The 18,635-nt window shown below is 48.9% G+C and overlaps 1 protein-coding gene across 1 annotated transcript; it reads right to left on the bottom strand.

Annotated features, from left to right (window-relative positions):
• Positions 1–543, bottom strand: LOC122363316 (serine/threonine-protein kinase tousled-like 1). Its single transcript, XM_043332442.1, has one exon. The coding sequence runs from the start codon at positions 541–543 to the stop codon at positions 1–3; it is 543 nt and encodes a 180-aa protein (XP_043188377.1).
• Positions 544–18,635: the final 18,092 nt, after the last annotated feature.

Raw genomic sequence — 18,635 nt, 5'->3', positions numbered from 1 at the left:
TTACCTGTACTGTTGCGTCTGCTGCTGCCGTCCGTTCTGCTGTCGATGGTGTTGGTGATTGGACTGGCAATTCTGCTGGTGCTGCTGCTGGTGGAGCTGTTGGTGCAGCTGCTGGTGCAGCTGGTGCGGATGGTGGAACGGCGTCCTGCAGGAGTAATACACCATCTGTCCGTCGGTCTCACCGTTCCCACTCAGGCCGATGGCCACCGCCTCGCCGGACGGCGGGCTGCGCGGCGGACTCCTCTCAGCACCCTCGGGCGGCTCCGCTCCCTGCCGCTGGTCCTGTCCCACGCCGGAGGTATCCTCAGCACCGGCGGCAGCTCCGTCCTCCTGGGTCACAGCGGCGGCAGCAGCTCCGTCCTCCCGGCTCACAGCGGCGGCGGCGGCGGGCGCGGGCGACGGACGGTCACCGTCCACCGGTCTCCCGGTCTGACTCCGCTGAGAGGACTCTCGGGACACACCGCCCGGCGTCCGTTTCCTAGCTGCCTGCCGACGCTGCGTGCTGCGCTTCATACGCACACTGTATGTCCGTGTGGAGATCATGGCTGAGGCCTGCAGTGGGGCCACCAGGACCAGGGAGTCGTAAACAGTCTCAGAGCTCACTCAGGAAGCGCACACTGGCTCAAAGTTTACACTCGGCAGTCTTCTGTAGTTGTTGGCTGGTGCATCCTCTCACTGGTTCACACCTTCAATTTGGACGACACTGAAAACGTTTTCGAAGATTCCGGAATTTGCCACACCACATGCAAAAAAAAACATCGTCTGCGTTTCTCTCCGTTTCAGCTCCAATGTCCCCGGCACGTACCCACTCCGTCTTAGGTCTGTGTCACGTGGTAAACGTCAGTCGATTGTCAACCGCACGTAAAAACCCAGTTGTGGCTGTTTCGACTCATCAACGAACATTTATAGCGGTGGATAGATGTCATTAACGTGACTTCTTCGATCAATTAACAAATGGAAAGCAGACTGTGATCCTTGAAAACAAACCGAATCACATATGGGCCTCAGACGACATTCTGGTTAATCCCTGAATGTGTAAGTTATGAACTCACATTTCACATTCATTTTGATTCTATAGAGAGCCGAGTCGGGAGGAGAGAACTTTGTGGACCGCGGTGTGTAATCTCAGGGGCCGCTCAATCCTGGATGAAAACTCGTAAGTCAGTCTGCTAAAATTTAGAATGATTTTATCATTGTCTTGGAAACGTTAGAAGCAATGTTCCATCCTGAGCTGGCACAACGCGTCACACCCATGCAATAGGTGTGTGCTGTGCAACGTGCATTATGCACTCATGCATCCATACGGAAGTGCCGACATTATTGCCACCCCAATATCCGCTAATCGGACTAATAAGCGGGTGCTGAAGGTTATTGACCTTCGGGCATCACCAAATGCTGTTCGACCGGCCGCCTCGCTCTCCAAGTCTATCGTTCCAGTATTTATGGTGCATTTTTAGCACATTGACGGCTGCCAGTCTCGTCTCGTCCCTGCGGACCCGCGCTGACAGCCGCCGTCACATCCTGGGAGCCGCTGTCAGGGCGACACGCCCGTCACCGCTTTCTCATTGATCAGCAACAGAGTGGTATGGATTTGCAGAGTGCCGCGGCGCGCCACGAAATGGCTGCGCCGTGTGCGCCGGAGCGGATTCAGCGGGATGGATCCATCGGATCCGTGGATCCGGTACAGTGTACTGGACCCTCTTGACCCCTCCTACGCCGTCCCCGACTCCGGATCCGGTTGATTTTGACCCATCCGGATCCCCAGGAACTGCGGAGTGGACTCTCCGGACTCGCCGGTCCTGCAGCGACATACATGGGTGAACCCGGAGTCAGTAGTGTGTGACAGAGTCCGTACAACCAGGACAGGACGGAGAAGGGTCCGACGCGTCACACGTTTGTCCCGTGTGTGAACAAGGATACAAGACTCTGCACTGGGGTGTGTATCAATGTGAACAGCTTTCCAGTATTTGAAAGGTTACAAGGATATTCGAGGGGTATGACGCTACCGCAGAGAATTGCAGTACTTTCCCCATTTTTAATGAGTCGTTGGCTGCCTGAATCTCCTCGCAGGCCCGCGTCCAAAAGGCGAGTTCATTTAATCACCAGCCAGCAAGTAGTGCGAACAATGTCATCGCTACCACCGCCGCTGCTGTTTTTGAGTGTCGGTGTCAGTGTCATTATCAGTGTCAGTGTCAGTGTTAGTGTCAGTGTCAGTGTCAGTGTCGGTACCGGTATCAGTGTTGTATGACTATCAGATGACGAGTCACCGTGTGCCCAGTACCTTTTCCTCCGCTCCCAGCACGCGGCGTATGACGCACGCGCTCCGTCTGCGCCTCTCAGAGACACGCTATGACAGGAGCACCGGTGTGAGATGATGAGGCCCGTCCCAGCATTAACGAGTGCCGACGGCTGCCCCAAGGTGCCTGAGGACCTCCCCCTCCCTCCCCCACTGTAGCCAACAGGAGACACCGCACACAGCACGACTACATGCATGGGAGGAGCTGCGACCTGGGAAACCCGAGTGATTCCCAACAGAGTAAACAAACCGACATGCTGAAAAACTCCAGGTAGGCGGTTGTCTGTCTACGGGAATAACATATAAAAAAACATTCTTCCTAAGCCGCGTTTAATTAGCTAATCGGTTGAATGATCGCTTGTGCTTATCAATAATTAGCATTGAAATGAAGGAAAAATAACGAGAAAGGAACCAAGCAACTTGTGCTCATGAATGATCAGCATTGAAATAAAGGCAAACTAACGAGATATGAACCACATAAGCGAGAGAATGTAAGAAGCTTCATGCCAAGGATTTCAACACACATCACAAAACATTGAAGCAAACATTTCCTTCAAGGTAGAAAACAATTTTGCATTAGCAATTTTCAACGAAAATGCTTGCAAAATATCTCATAATAATGCAGGTATAACAGACGCTGTGGACCCTGGACAGTATAAGCATTCATTACGGCTAGTGGCTCCCGCCGGAGGCACTACGCTACATACTTGGACCAATTAGTAATCGACTCTGCGTAATTGACTCGACGCAGGAAGCCATGGGACTATATCGCAAAGACAGAGAAGTCCATAATCAGGGAACGGTGGACCATGGTCTCCAGCCGGCAACACTGCGACAGCCGGTCCCGTGCGGCAGCAGCTTCATCTCAATGCATCTTTCCGGGATGACAGTGTTCTAGTTCGCACGGATCGCGACTATTTACGGAACTGACACGGGCGCGGCCAGACATTGGAACAGAGAATCAAATACATTCTTACTATATCCCGTCAATGAAGCTCTTGGTGTCCAAAAATTATCAGCATCTTCCTACAACGCTCGATAGTCTGGCCCTCACGTCATTATAAATCTAGCTTTGATTAAACAGTTAATTCAGAGGGGAGGAGAGCGAGAGGGAGAGAGAGAGAGAGAGAGAGAGAGAGAGAGAGAGAGAGAGAGAGAGAGAGAGAGAGAGAGAGAGAGAGAGAGAGAGAGAGAGAGAGAGAGAGAGAGAGAGAGAGAGAGAGAGAAAATCGAGTCTGGCATAACAAAACAAGGCGAAAGAGTAAGACACAAAGAAAGCGAGACAAAGAGAGATGTAAAGAAGAGTGGTGTACATCAGGCAGGACACATATACCACGGCTGATTTTCTGCCGTCGCCACCAGCTAACATCAATTGACGGATGTCATCTCAACGCCGGTGTGGTGACAGCCATCATCTGGTGCCTGGATAATATCAGATTATCCAGGGACAGGTCATACGTGTGTCGCCAAGGAGACAGAGTGCTGCTCCAGAGACGTGGGCTCGCAGTAAAAGCATGAATCTTTTAGAGTGAATGCATCGTGAAAGGCTATGTATAGTACACCCGACATTTATGTCAGGTTAACCCGCGCCCGGCTGGGGGTCCTGGATTTCCACGCCCTGCTGGGGGGGGGGGGGTGTTTGAACACCCCCCCCCCTTGTAACTCGGCTCCTGGGCCACGTAGCGATACGCGGAAGGCGGCGTTCGAAAGAGCGTCAAAAATAATGACGAAATCACTTCAGTCAATTTTTTGGTCAGGTCAAAGGTCAGGTCACCAGAGGTCATTGAAGGCAAAATTTCGTCGATTTCCAGGTCGAATGTCGAAAATTTCCAAGAAGCCTGCACATAACTCGGGAACCAATAGAGCTACAGCGCCGCGGAAAAGCGCATTCGATAGCCCTATCAACGCCCTTTCTGAGTAATTCTCTCAGATTTGACCTTACGTCAACGGTTTTGCCTGCAGGGGGCAAAAACTGCAAAAATAGCCGATTTTTTCGGAAACAGTTTTTCTGCAATAAATTTTGACCCAAGCCCTGTACGAGCTTACTTTTACCGGCATCGTGTTCCTCTCGTCAAGACGCATCGAATGAACTATAACTTGATCTTGAAAGGTCAACTTGAAAATTTGACCTCAGGTCAAGGTCATGACCTGACCGGAAAGGGTCATGTTGCATATCAGTCGATCCGTATCGTCGAGCTGAACAAATCTAAGGCGTTTTCATCGCTCTAGCATGCCTCTATCAAAAGTTAGTTGCGAAAAACTGTTAGATACCATTCGTGACCTAAGATGACCTCAGGGCATAAACAAGGGTCACGGACACCATTTTCATGTTCAGTGTGTCTAAACCACTTGTAATTCGGTGTTTGGGAGTGTTTATAATGTCTTTCGTCCAAAGGAGGCGCATTTCAATTTTCTCCCATTGACTTATAATGGGAAGGTCGCAAAATTGACCTGACCTTAGGTCATCGATATCAAAATTCTGAGATATACATTTTGTACAAGCTATTGCTCTTAGCAATCGCTGAAAGTTTCAAAGCGATCGGTCACTCGGTGTAGCTATGACAGACATTGAAACTTTTTATGAGGTGAGGTCACTTCAAGTGACCTGGTGACCTGACCTTGAATGACCTTGGTCTGAAATTTTCACAACATGTGTAGAATTGATGTATGATAAGGTGTACCAAAAACGGCGGCGCTCCGCGCCGCCGTTTTTTGAGATATTCGCGAAAAATCACAAGGGGGGTGTTCAAACACCCCCCCCCCCCCCCCAGCAGGGCGCGGGTTAATGTCACAGTATCATGCTCGTTACTCAATGTTCGTATATAAATGTACATCAACTCCCCACTAGCGCATCTAGAACCATCATTGAAAAGCTTACTGCTATGTATTTCCCTTGGCTAAGTTATATGCTCACCGGTCCTAAGAAACTTGTTTCATTAGGTCCAGTACAAGCTGTTGCGACTATCCACTGACTTTGTATTCTCGCCAAAAGGCAGGAAGCCTCATGGATTTGATTTAAATCGGAGTATCATGAAAACAGCTGGAAAAGAGCTCAAGCCAAACAGCTTGGGGTCATTCAGTATGGCAGCCGCTATCTATTGCGAACCAGAATTTGTTTTAGAGACCCTCCGAATCCTAAGTTCAAACACCCGCTGGCCGACGATAAATGGATGACATCGATTTCTCAACGAAATCTGTACCATCAACACCGGAGGCAGCAGTAAGAATTTTTATTATAGTTACGATTTTTTCAAATGGTCGAAGGGCGCTCTTCTTACAGATGCTCACTATCAACTTGATGATCTTATCGCTGAATTGATATTTGGCACACCACTTATAAAACTAAGGGCCGATTGCCTTTATTCAAATGGTTACGTGGGTGATTATCGACTGGGCAGTGCATGTGGGAGGATAGTTTGACCCGGGCCCGACTAGGTGGCTATAATGGTAACAAGTCACGCATGGAGGTTAGCTGCAAGTAAGCAATCATAATCATCTTGAATAGAAGGGAAGTAAGTTAGAGGAAGGGCCAAAATCGGGACTAGTAAATTTCGGCAAATCTATGATCAGCTTGGGTACTTACATACCCAGCCCCAGGCAAGCTCTTCGCCAACCGACTGAGAAAAAGGAGTTTTGAGAAACATGATGGTTTCGATGCAAGGGAGCAGTATGGATACAGAATACACATGCTAAATTAATAAACATTCCTGACAAATCTAAATTTCACCTTATATTTTATGCAGGCAAGCAGAAACGTAACTTAGCTTATGATCTATATATTGGACTCCATGACCCTAAAATCATCCCCTGTGATTCACCATGAGACAGTTCGTGCATTCCCCCGATGAAGCTGATTTCTGCGGCTGAGACCACTCTGATTTCGGTTTATAACAGCTCTCAGGCGCGACACTCATGGACCACCTGACTGCAGAAACTACCAGCTGACCCAGTGACCTTTACCCGGGACGAGGGGCGTTAGACAATCAATATGGATGTTTTAATGACCACTTCAGTTTAATTTGGTGTTCCCAGTTTACGTTCTATCATTAATCTTTTATATTTTTTTCTGATTTTTTAGGTAAAACACATTTTTATATTGTCTTTTATAAAAAATACAGCAATGATTACATATTTTGTTACTATCAGCTTATTGCGCAACTTATAGTTTTACGTGAATTTATGACTATATTCTATTTAGCATTATACTAAGCGCCGGCTGTAAGCTTGACATATTGAAGCACAGGCGTAGAAAGCAAACATGAGCCGGAGGAGAAATTCGTAGCTCTTCCAATTTTTTTTTTAGCCTTTTGAAAGTTGTCAGGTAGGAATGATTTACATACCAGTACAAAGGCATAAGTCCTCGATGAGCTATGTTTCTTATAAGGTGAGTTTAAAGTTTTGCTGCCGCCCGCCTCTACTTTTGGTCTGAGGCTTCTACTTATGGAACATGATATCCTTACAGCTGCTTATACCGATACCATACTTAGCTCCTTATTGGTTTTTAGCGTGCTGCCAGTAGTTTGAAATCGAACGTTGGATACTATTCGAGTGGAGACTGGAGACAAGTTGTAAAAGTTATGCTGGTTGTTTGTGAAGCGGCGTATAGCTTGCACTAATGCAGGCTGTAACTTTCTAAATTAGCCGTGCTTCTCATAAACAGAAAAATGCAGTAAAGCTTCAGAGAAGGTGTTAGCTACGCTAATTGGAACTATAAAATTAGAAGTAAACTTAGTCCAAACATTATTGCACAAATTGAATCACATAATATCAATAACAACTGCCCTCATTGGCATATTGGATCCATGAGTGTAAGCCCGGCAGTATTAGGCTGATACAAACGAACTTGAACGTAGCCAAAGGAGGCGTCCACTCTATCCGGCTGTTGATTGTCATCCATTTGTGATGTGTTGACGTGAAAAGCACCTGCTCCTAGTTTTCAGGCTATCCAAACGACCTTCTGATGAGTAAGCGTGCGTGTTCATCATATAAGTAGAGTGGAAACTAGGACTATCAACCACAACTGCTGCCATTATTTTAGTTCGGATGTCTTTCGGAAGGAAAAGGGAAATAATTATTGGGCATTTAAAGTATCAGGCTGGCCAGAGAGAGGTCAGGAGCTCATGTGACGTCAATGTGGAGGCGTGCATAATGATTGGCTACGCTATGATGGCAAGGGTTGTCGAAAAGTAGGCGATGCAAAGCGGATACAATTGAACCGTCACCGTCAACGTCACTGTCACCATTCCGTCACTGTCACCGTCACAGTCACCACCGTCACTACAGCCACCGTCACCGTCACTACAGCCACCACCACCACCACCACCCACTAGGCACCACCAGGCACCACCAGGCACCACCACAGCCGCTACCACCGATCCAGGTGACGACCTGACCGCCGGCCCGCCGCCGGCGGACTGGCCGGCTCGACCCACCGCGCGGCGGACTAGCCTAGCCGACACACCGGCGGACTGGCCGACTCGACACACCGGCGGACTGGCCGGCCCGCCACATGCCGCGCGGGGGACTGGCCGGCCCGCCACACCGCGCGGCGGACTGGCCGGCCCGCCACACCGCGCGGGGGACTGGCCGTTCGGTAACGGGCGCGGGACAGAGGCGAGGGCTGCGGCTGCTGCGGCGGTGACATAGACGGTGGCGGTGACGAGGAAAGGTGATTTTCAACTGCGCCGAACCTCGGTGTCCAGAAGGACAGTCGCATCTTGATCATATTCTTCTCCTCTTTCAACGTGCCCTACGTTGTTTAATATTACATTCTCTAAATCATACACATTCTTTATAGCTTGTTTTTAACCCTATTCCTGGCGGGGGGGCCTCAGGAGCCCCCCCCCCCCCCCTGAGGTTTTTTGGTTATTTCTCCCAAACGCGTTGAGCTAGGAAGCTCAAATTTTCTGACTTTTCCTTAAAGGCTTCTACGCAACATGTCTGAAAATTTTGAGTTGATCTGACCTCAGGTCAGGTCACCAGAGGCGGTTTGGTGACCCTACCTCAGAAAAGTTTGCAATCACGCCAGAGCTAGAGTTTTTGACCGATCAATTTCTTCTCTTCAGGCTTTAGTTAGGGTACCAGTATGTGCAATTTGTATATCTCGGAATTTTGATATCGGTGACCTAAGGTCAGGTCAGTTTCGCGACCTCCCCATTATAAGTCAATGGGGGAAAAATCAACCCCCTGTTTTTACCACTAAAACGGGTCGGAATGGCCCCATATACCATACATGACTTCATATACGATCAACCTTCACTACCTTGAGGTCTGTTTTGCTGTTGGGCAGCTGTGAGGTTATGTGACGTCATCAAAGGTCACCAGCGGTTTTTGGCCAATCACTCCGTACAGGAACAAGATACAGACGCGTGGATGGTTTCATTGTGTTCAGCTCGTCAAGACGCATCGAATGATATACATGATGACCTCGAGGTCACGTGACCTGAGGTCAACCTTTGACCTTGACCTTTCGAGGTCAACATATATATCATTCGATGCGGATTGACGAGAGGATCACGATGCTGCCCTTAGTTTGTTCCTATCTTGACTAATTCGAAAGTTATTCGAGAAAAACTCTCTCCATATCTAGCGCCGCCATTTTGACTTTTTCGACCCCTGTGACGTCATCTTTGACCTGACCTGAAAATGACCTTAGTAAAAATTGCAGATCTTGACCGTGCGTATCCGATTCCGTTTACCGTTTGTCGCTGCGATGTGTAGTTTTTGAGATCTGAGGGGGGGCCGAATCGGCCCCCCCCCCCCCCCGCCAGTTTCTTGTCCCGGCGGAGCCCGCCAGGAATAGGGTTAAATGAGAACGGTTAACTGTAAATTTATTGTTGCGAAATGCAAGTATATGGATCAAGTTTCTTGTTGACGTTGTAACCGCTATCCATCCGTGGATGTAACACTACCCCAGACACTTCAAACACTAGAACAGGGCTGATTTCCCGTGCCACGTGCTGGTTAGTTCGTCTATGCCTTCAGCTAGGTGTGCTAATATCAATATGGTGTCTGTGGATCACCTCCACAAACTCTGAGTCCAAGTTAGAGCACACAAGTGTGATAATTTTAAAATGCCATTTGTGTCTCGCTGTGTTGGAAATAGATTGCAAAGCAAACAGCATGCTGAGAACGTAGAGCAGCTCGACTATTATGTGACAACCGTCAGTGACGGATTTATTTTACCGCGCCATCAACGGCGGTAACTGGGTGTGTCGGGCGTCTCTGCAGCAGTCTACCACATTGGCTGGGCCATGTGTTTTATTGGCAGGAAATCGATCACTGCTGTTGATCCAATGAACAGTCGGAACAACTATCGAGGCTGCCATGTTTACTGGGTAATCACCTGAAAAGGAATTTGTTCCGGCTCTTGAACAGCCGTTCGATTTATTGGATGAACAGTTTAACAAATGCACAGGAGATCTGCGCGCTTCTTGAATTAATTAGCGTCGTCGGTCGGACCCATTAGCTTACCACATACGACCAGATCGAGGCGGATGTAAGCATATTGCCGTTTCGGCCTATTTGAGCTATAGACTATAGAGCCTCGTGGAAATGGGTTGTTCAAAATGCTAAAAATTGCTTTCATGCACCTAAATGATTTGAAATTGACAGCACTCTTCCACACAAAAATGAAAGTTGGAATGACTGCAACTAGTATTAGAAGACAAATTCATGAGACTTGATAAGTCTCAGCATAAATCATGCCCGTATAGACCCGCATACCAATGCTGCGCCAAGCGGTACACCTTCGTTTATTTAGGAAGCAGACTGCTTTGGTCCGAAGCAGTAAAAAAAGACAAAAAACTAACGATTGACGCGTAGTTATGCCTGGGTTTAGATGTCAAAGATTGAGATTCACCGTTCCTGAATTGCTGCCTCGGTGCGCCGCCAGTGCAGATTATAACAAAGCTGAGTTTCACTCATCTGCCACAGCAGGTCAGTGGCGCTACCAGTCTGCATGAGCACCACGGCGCCACTTGCGCTCTATAATACACAGCACACAGAGGGCCCACAGATCGGGCCGAACAGAGCCGGTCCATCCGGGTACTCAGTACTCACATGAGGTCGCCGAGCCGCAGGGTCTTCATGTTGGACTGGACGAGCGCGCAGGACTTGTGGTCGCCGATGCCGACGGCCCGTCGCCGGCGCATCCCCGGCTCTGGCGCGTCTCCATCGGGCACGTTGAGCGTGACGCGCCTCTCCGCCGGTCTGTCCGGCGGTGAGACGCGCTCGGCAGAGGTGGCCGACGCCGGCCGGCCCTCTGACGGCGCGTCAGCGGCCCCCTCGCCCTCCTCCGGCTCGTCGCGCTCGTCGAGCTGGTCGCGGTTCTCGCGCAGCCGCCGCTCGCGACGCTCCTCCAGCTGCTGGGTGACGAACAGGGACTGACGCCTGCCGCCGGCCGCCGGAGGGATGGCCACACTGCTCCGGCGGCGGCTCCGAGCCGCACTGGCAGCCAGCATCGTGTCTCCTGGGGGTCAGAGTGCAACGGGTTAGACAGGGTACCGGTTAAACCAGGGCACCGGCTTGGAGAGTGGTCAAGGTATTATGGAGTCTTCTTGAAGTGTCAATAAACTAAATAGCTAGGTAGTCAGACAGCGGGTCAGTGCCGGGGGATAACAGGTCATACATTGGGCAGAGCACAATGTCAGACAGTAGACAGAGCCAGGCAGCAGAGACGGTACCCGGTCAGACATAGTACCTACCAAGTCAGAAGTGATGGTTGCTCAGGCAGGGTGTCAGGTCAGACAGACTAACAGCAACTGGCCGCCACCTGCTGGACGCTCAGCCAACTGAGCCTACCGTCCCCGTTGGCCGTTACCCAGGACAGATGGCGCTGTGTACGATTTCAGCTCGTTGAACATGGACGGTCACCATGGGTGCAGATGGGTGGAGCCGCGCACGATGGAAACATTTTCTTTTATAGGTAGACATGTTTTACATTTTAGGTACAGTCAGAGGGCAGCTGTTAGTATACTGTACTTAACTGTACACTGTTATTATGAACTCGTTCCCATTACAATTTGGAAAGCAAAAATCACTCTACAATAAAGAAATAAGAAGGTATTCGCCACTGGCGGCTATGCAAGATGATGTTGAAGGGAAACTGTTGGATGTGCTGCATTGGACTGTAAGACCATAATGCGCATGGAACCAAAGACATGTCGACTATCAATTCGGGGCAGCTCCCTCTCCCTCAGCCCAAAGCAAGGAGCAATGGAGCGACGGAGCATGAGCATTGAGCACCACCACCTGTTTCCTGCCTTGACGCCAAGGTTACCATCCGTCCGTCGGCGCGGCGCCAGACTGTATACGAGCCGAGCTTCGCGCCGGCCGAGACTGCCTGCGGTGGTAGGCTGTTCCGCAGCACTCCCGTGTCTGGCGGAACAGGCCGGTCCACCCAATGATCGCTGTCGCACTATGGCTGACGAGCTACGGTTGACACTAGGCGAAGTTTATCTTACTTGAAATATGATATGCTGATATAACTGCATGTAGTTAGAAGGAATCCTAACAGGTTATCATTACTCAATGCTCAACAAGTATTTTGGTGAACGGGAAACGATACATTATTCGTTGATAGGTGAGCGTTGTAAGAGAAAATTGGATCTTTTCTGTACGTGCCTTGAATATTTTATCATGATAACTACAGAGAGTGAGACTCGTTGATACTATTCACAATATATAGTGCTTACACTTTCAACCATCTGCATCTATATTATGATTTATAAGTTGTCCGTGCGTGCGTGCGTGCGTCCGTCATGCCTTATGTGTCTTATTGCGCCGGAACGGCGCCGCGTAGCGACGTGAAATTTGGCATGCCAAATCTGTGGGCGTGGGCGGCCTTTGTATTAAAATTTGGGGGTGATCGGACCAGGGGTGCGCCCTCGGCACGTGCAAAAGGGTGCTCCCATAGGCTTAACACGTGGCCGGCGAAAACCGCCAACGGGCGAAAATCGGGCCTGCAGCGCTCCTTTCCCGAGCTTATATCTCGGTAACCGTAAGTCGCAGCGACATGCGGTTTTCCTTGATGGATACAGAAGAGATGGGCCTATCGTATGCAATAAGTTTTTTTCTTAGGTATATACCACGTGCAAAGAAATAGCCTCTAATCTCGAGAAAACGGGCATTTTTTACACACTTCAGGAAAAACGTTGGCATTTGAAAACGATGCATTGGAATGACACGGGATGCATTTCACGGACTACAAGAGGATCTGAACTGTTCAGAAAACATATATTTTGGCTCATTCACTCGCACATTTTTATAATTAAACGCTTACAAATTGCGAGTTTTACGTGAAACAGGCACGCTCACCTTTACAACATCATAATATATTGATAACGTAGACTTATGGCTATAAGTCCTTAATGTATTGAAAGAGCACTCTTTTCTGATCAATATCCACCCAAAATATTTTCAAAAAGTCGTCAAGGGCTCTAAGAAACAGTGCAATGATTATACCGTTTTCGACGCATTTTTTACCGGTTGAGCGGCGGCGGCCGGCCTTGAACGCGGCACCGGCGCAGTAATATTACCGTGTGCTTTATATTTGTCTAATACTCGCATGTCATCCGCTGACGGCGCGGCCGAGTGGATAAGATGTCAGTCTCCCAATCCGAAGGCGGATGGTTCGCGGCCGGTCAGCGACTAAGTTTTTCGCCCGAATTCGTCCCTAGGTAGCATTCGGCCAGCCGGCAACCGCCGAGAGGGCTGCAATGTTACATTTTAACGAGCTGGCGTACCGTTAGGCATCGACTCAGCAACAAAGCATTCTTACTCTCAGATCAATATACCGAAAGCTGGCCATCTAGGGTATGAGCACTAAGTAGTGTATGGGCAGAGTAGGGGCCTGTTCCAGCGCCTCCAGAAACATCCAGAAAGCTCCAGAAAGCTCTAGAATCCTCCAGAGAGCATTCCAGCGCCTCCAGAAAGCTCCAGAAAGCTCTCGCCAAAGATCCAGAAACCTCCAGTAGCCTCCAGAGAGTTGGGAGGTCCAAATTTCTCTGGAGGCTCTGGTCTACAATTATGGCGCACATGTGACAATCACGAATGTAAACAAAGGACTTTTGACTGATTATTTTACAACTTGAATGTAAAGAAAATCACATTGCTATAATTTTGTTAACCTTTCTTAATAAAATTGAAAACAAATTTTGCATCTCAAGAGAGAACAATCGTCATTCTTTTGGTATCTGTGATGCCAATCTCCAGAAATCTCCAGATTGCGTTCCAGCGCCTCCAGTGAAACCTCTGGTAGAGCCTCCAGTCAAGAATTTCTACTGGAGGCGCTGGAACAGGCCCTAGGTATGGGCAGGGTAGGGTTAGGTTAGGTGACTGGTAGGATAGGGTAGAAGTTGGTATGGGCCGGGTAGGGTATGGGCAGGGTAGGGTAATGGCAGTGTTAGAGTATGGACAGGGCAGTGTATGGGCAGGGCAGAGTATGGTTAGGTGATGGGTAGGATAGGATAGAAGTTGGGTATGGGCAGGATAGGGTATGGGCAGGTAGGGTATGGGTAAGGACCCAAATAATACCAATAAAACGATTTTTAACCCAGCATAATGCATCCGTAAAACCAATTTAATCAAAACATAAAGTTATAGCGCAAAATATGCCATCTAGTCTATATTATGATTTATAAGTTGTCTGTACGATCTCCATCCATCCGTGTGTCATGTCTTATGTGTCTTATTGCGCCTGAAAGGCGCCGCGTATCGACGTGAAATTTGGCATGCTGAATCTCTGGGCGTGGGCGGCCTTTGTATTGAAATTTGGACGTGATCGGACCAGGGGTGCGCCGTCGGCACGTGCAAAAGGGCGCCATAGGGTTAACACAGGAAGCGGTCAAATCGACGATCGGGCGAAAACCGGCCTGCGGCGCCCACTTCCCTGGCCCAATACTCGGCGACAGATTGCCGTAGCGAGGTGAGGTTGCCACCACTGGATAGAGGAGAGATGGGCGTAGCGTATTGATATGGTTTCATAGTATAGCACGCGCCACGTGCAAGACAGCACCCCCGGTTGTGAAAAAATGACCGATTTCGTGCATTGTGACGGGAAAATCGATGCCGCTGGAAAACGGCTTGACGGAATGAAATCGGTGTTGTAGCATTTTGCAGACAAATGTATGTGTAATCAGAGAACAGCAAACAAAAACTGATGATCCGTACCATTTCCTTAATAATGAAAAATTAATTTGAAAATTTGATTCGGGCGGAGCGCGATGTCCTTTACAACATCAAAACGTATTGAAAACGATGATCAATCGTTATGAAACCTACATATTCGGAAAGAACATTCTTTTCTGACCAATATCCACCCAAAATATTATCGAAAAGTCAATAAACTTTTGTGAAAATGACTCAAGCATACGACCGTGTTTTGTTAGCGTTACAGGTATTTTTCGACAAAATCCGATCGATGGCTTCGGCAGGCAGGCCATTGAGCCTTTGACAACAAGCATCGACGGAAAGCACCTCTTGCCTAGGGGAATTCGAAAACACTTCAAATTAAAGGGACCCTCCCACCTTAACATTAGATTTGAGTTGAGATAGCCAAATTGGTGGCCATGGCCTGAAAATACCGGTTTGGGCACTCTCAACATCGAAAAATGCTTTAATTCGGAGATATCGAATTTCAAACTTGCAGTTTTCGGATTCTAAGGGGCTAATGCATTGGTATGCCCCCTTAGAATTTGTGACGTCAGCGGAGATCTAACGAAAACTTTACTTTTACTAAAACGTTTGGTAGCACGCGGTGGTATATGCTGCTTTGCGCGCAACAAATGCCGCACTTTCAAATAAAGTCGCTAGGAACAGCGGAGATCCCAAAAAGTAAACAAAAGTAAAAGTCTAATATCTTGAAAACCGGTGAATATTTTTCGATGAAATTTGGGAGATATTCGTTTTTGCTCTTTCTGAACCGAGCGACATCACTTTCATACCAATTCATTAACTTTTTTGAAGGTGGGAGGGTCCCTTTAACGCTCACCAGTAAAGAACAAGAAATTGCACTAGCAATAACTCAGCCGTTACTACTCCGATTTCGCTGAAACTTGGACGGTGGGTGGAGGGGGCAATAGCCTGGCGATGCATGGTCATGTGTGACAGGTAGAGTGGATCGTTTGCACGTGCGCACGGGAGGGGTCCGCTTCTACATCTCAAGAACGGCTGGGCCTATTTCGCTCAAATGTTGTACACTGATAGGGACAATTTAGAAAAGTGGCTGGCATAAGTCATCTGGAGTCTTAGTTAGCGCGTGCGCACGTGCAGCCGGCCGCTTTTATATCTCAAGAACGGCTGGGCCGATTGCGCTCAAATTTGGTACACCGCTTCTGTCGAGTATGAGTAGGGTAGTGCAGGGTATGTGGATGCTGGATACGAGTGGGATAGGGTATGGTAGGTATGGGTTAGGCATGGGTATGGTAGGGTAGGGTATGAGTAGGAAATGGTGTAAGGAGGGCATGAGTAGGGTAGGGTATGGTAGGTTTGAGTTCAACAAGGGCCTAACATACGGAAGTTTCGAACAGCCCGCAGTCAGCACAAGCGTAACATACAGTTAAATAAAAAAATAGCTACGGCCAACACCACCCAACTGCTACTGATAAAAATAAAACTTCCTTCACCCAAACTAATGCCCCATCAAACATATCTATCAAAACCTATAGTTATCGCGCAAACATAGCCATCTAGTCTGCTTAATTTTTGAGCGAGCGTATGCGCCTCTGATATTCTCATTTAGGCAAAAAGGAAAGTCTCAGTTATTTTCAGAACACTTTTGCTTTTCTCCATTAATGGCTGCGGGATGTTTCAGCAACAGGGACTAAAAGTGGGTGACCAGACGCATAATATATGTATACCGCCGACGCTGGGCCATTGTGCAGCAGGCTGAAGTTAAAAAACGCCGCTGCGTCCCGAACTCTACCGCGAGAGAGGAACAAAGGGTCTGCGCAAATTGAAACTTGCAACAGTGTTATCATAAACTCATATGCATCCGCCTCCCCTTGAATACGGTCTAGAAAATACAGGCCAGGGGATGAATGTTTGATTAAGTGATTCCGCTCAATGCATAGGTAAGTGACTACCACTAAAATCAAATAAATGCTCCAACAAATGCACCTAAATTGTATATTGCTATGTGTTCTTGATCAGAGAAAAAAATATCAGCGCATTTTACCAGCAAAATAACTCATAAAAATATAGCCCCAATGCTAGTCAATTATGTACAGAAAGCTATTAGGTATATCATTCCGCTGCTATGTCATAAAGCTATTTCCGAATTCATGAAAAGTTTTTGAGGTGTACGATGAATTAGTAGGTACATGCAAATCATACATACAGTGTCATCCACATGAGCAACAACAGGCTGTCACAGATAATTCCGTAGATGGCCCGTAAAAGCCCACATATCGTAAAGCGGAGCTGTTTCAGCGCGGGTCTGTTCTTCCCCCGTAGCCGGCTTTACGACTTTGTTGTTTTCCTGCCATTCGCTTAACAGAGAGCAGATGAGTGAGGAGCGTTCCAACAAGAGTGCAGTGCAGCAAGTTGAGCTAGTGCATCAGCTTCCTGCAACTGAACTACAGCAGCTCGGGGAGTGATCATTGGTCAGAATATTTCAAATGGTTTTGAAGCTAGTTGCTCGAAGTATACCATAGTCTCATCCATGACCCCATCAGCTTCCCTGGAACCATGAATAAACAGACATATGAAAACCTTGTTTACAATCTGGTGTTGCATGCTATTTGATGCAAACTGTTGTAGCTAATTCCGCGTGCGGCGGCGGCCTGTCAATAGCTGTCATTTTATGACAGCGGACTCATGAATAAACCAATCGAGTTACATTGGACTGGCGACAGCTCCTCTGTGCACTCCGCCCACGCATATATGAAAATCTGACACATTGGTGACAGCATGCCATCGGCGGGCTCACATCAGTTCATAATCCAAGTGACCAGTCTAACCTTTCTACGATAAATCCGCTTGCATTAATGAAATTGTATTTTTACCGAGATTATCAGATGCTTAGTGGATCGACGTTGACATTGAGATTTGACCAATGCTAGGTAAAAGCAGAAAAAGGTGTAATAAGTAAGCAGCACAACTACATAAACGTGCCTTCGGACCCATATGACCCGAGAAACTAAACCCCCGTAACCATGTAACCGCGAGCCTCCGCGCTGTGTCACCTGATCCCGCCGTCCCTCTCCATAACGTCTCACCGGGCGTCGGAGCCGGACAGCGTTATTGGTGGTGCCCGCAGCTGGGAAATGGAGTCCGCGGGTCCTGCTCCGCAGCGGGCCGGCGTCAGCAGCCGCCGCCGCCAATAGCCCCGCCAGCCGTGACCTGTCACCCGGCAGGTGACCAGCGGTCACGGCCGGCGGTCACGGCTTGAGTGACTCAGCAGACCGATCGGTACACTGCCTCAGCCAGACAGGACCTTCTGTCAGTGCTGGCTGGTGTCGTGAAGTGATTGCAGCGTGGGTAAGAAATACATTGCATTATTTCGACATTTTCCCAAGAAGGAGAAGTGCACAAGTCACCGCTAATTATCCTCCAAGGAAACCTAGAACAGGTGTTTCGCAAGACCTCGGTGTTCGTGTCCGTGTTTCGGTGTGTCCGTGTCCGTGTCCGTGTCCGTATCCATGCCCATGCCCGTGTCCGTGTCCGTGTCCGTGTCCGTGTCACCTGACCCCCAGTCTGTCGACTGACCCGCTCGGCACCTCGCAGCCGAGGCCCGGCGCCAGCCTAGCCGCCGTGCGGACGACTGCCCCGGCTCTCGGCGCTGCATGGGGCCGGCTCGATAGTTCTGGGGTGTCTCATCGACACGCCTTTCCGCCGAGGTATCGGCCGACATTCTGCGCCGCCGTGTCGGAGCGCACGCAGCGCCAGACAAAATGAGATCTGCCCGCCCACCTGCGTTCCTCCGCCAGCAGAGAGCTGGCATGTTAAACGGTAGCAGATTGGTGTAATTTATTTGGATCATTTGTGGTAAATTGCCGAGTAATGGTGTTGCGTCGGAGCGGCGTCGCTCCAGCAGGGCAGGTTATCGATCAGCACTGTGCTGCAGACCTCACTGCCGAGCCGTTAGTCGCTCAGACACACTGAAACGCACGCTAAAAATATGAGCTCGGTGTGCGAGCGCGCCGTTCAAGACCGCCTAGCCATCCGGGACGGAGCTGGTTCTGGCACCCGCTGTCAGTCAGCAACTGCGGAAACACGTCAGCTGCGCCTAACACCAAGGCTTTTGTTCGGGACTTTAGTAAATGACGAATCTGACTGGTCTGTTCAGAGAGATTGTAGCCAAACCCAAAGGGATTGATGATTTGAAATTCAAATGATG

The sequence above is a fragment of the Amphibalanus amphitrite genome, unplaced genomic scaffold (genome assembly GCF_019059575.1).
Source record: "Amphibalanus amphitrite isolate SeventyFive unplaced genomic scaffold, NRLGWU_Aamphi_draft 000615F_arrow, whole genome shotgun sequence".
In the NCBI taxonomy this organism is placed as follows: Eukaryota; Metazoa; Arthropoda; class Thecostraca; order Balanomorpha; family Balanidae; genus Amphibalanus; species Amphibalanus amphitrite.
This window is presented reverse-complemented; position numbering and strand designations above follow the sequence as displayed.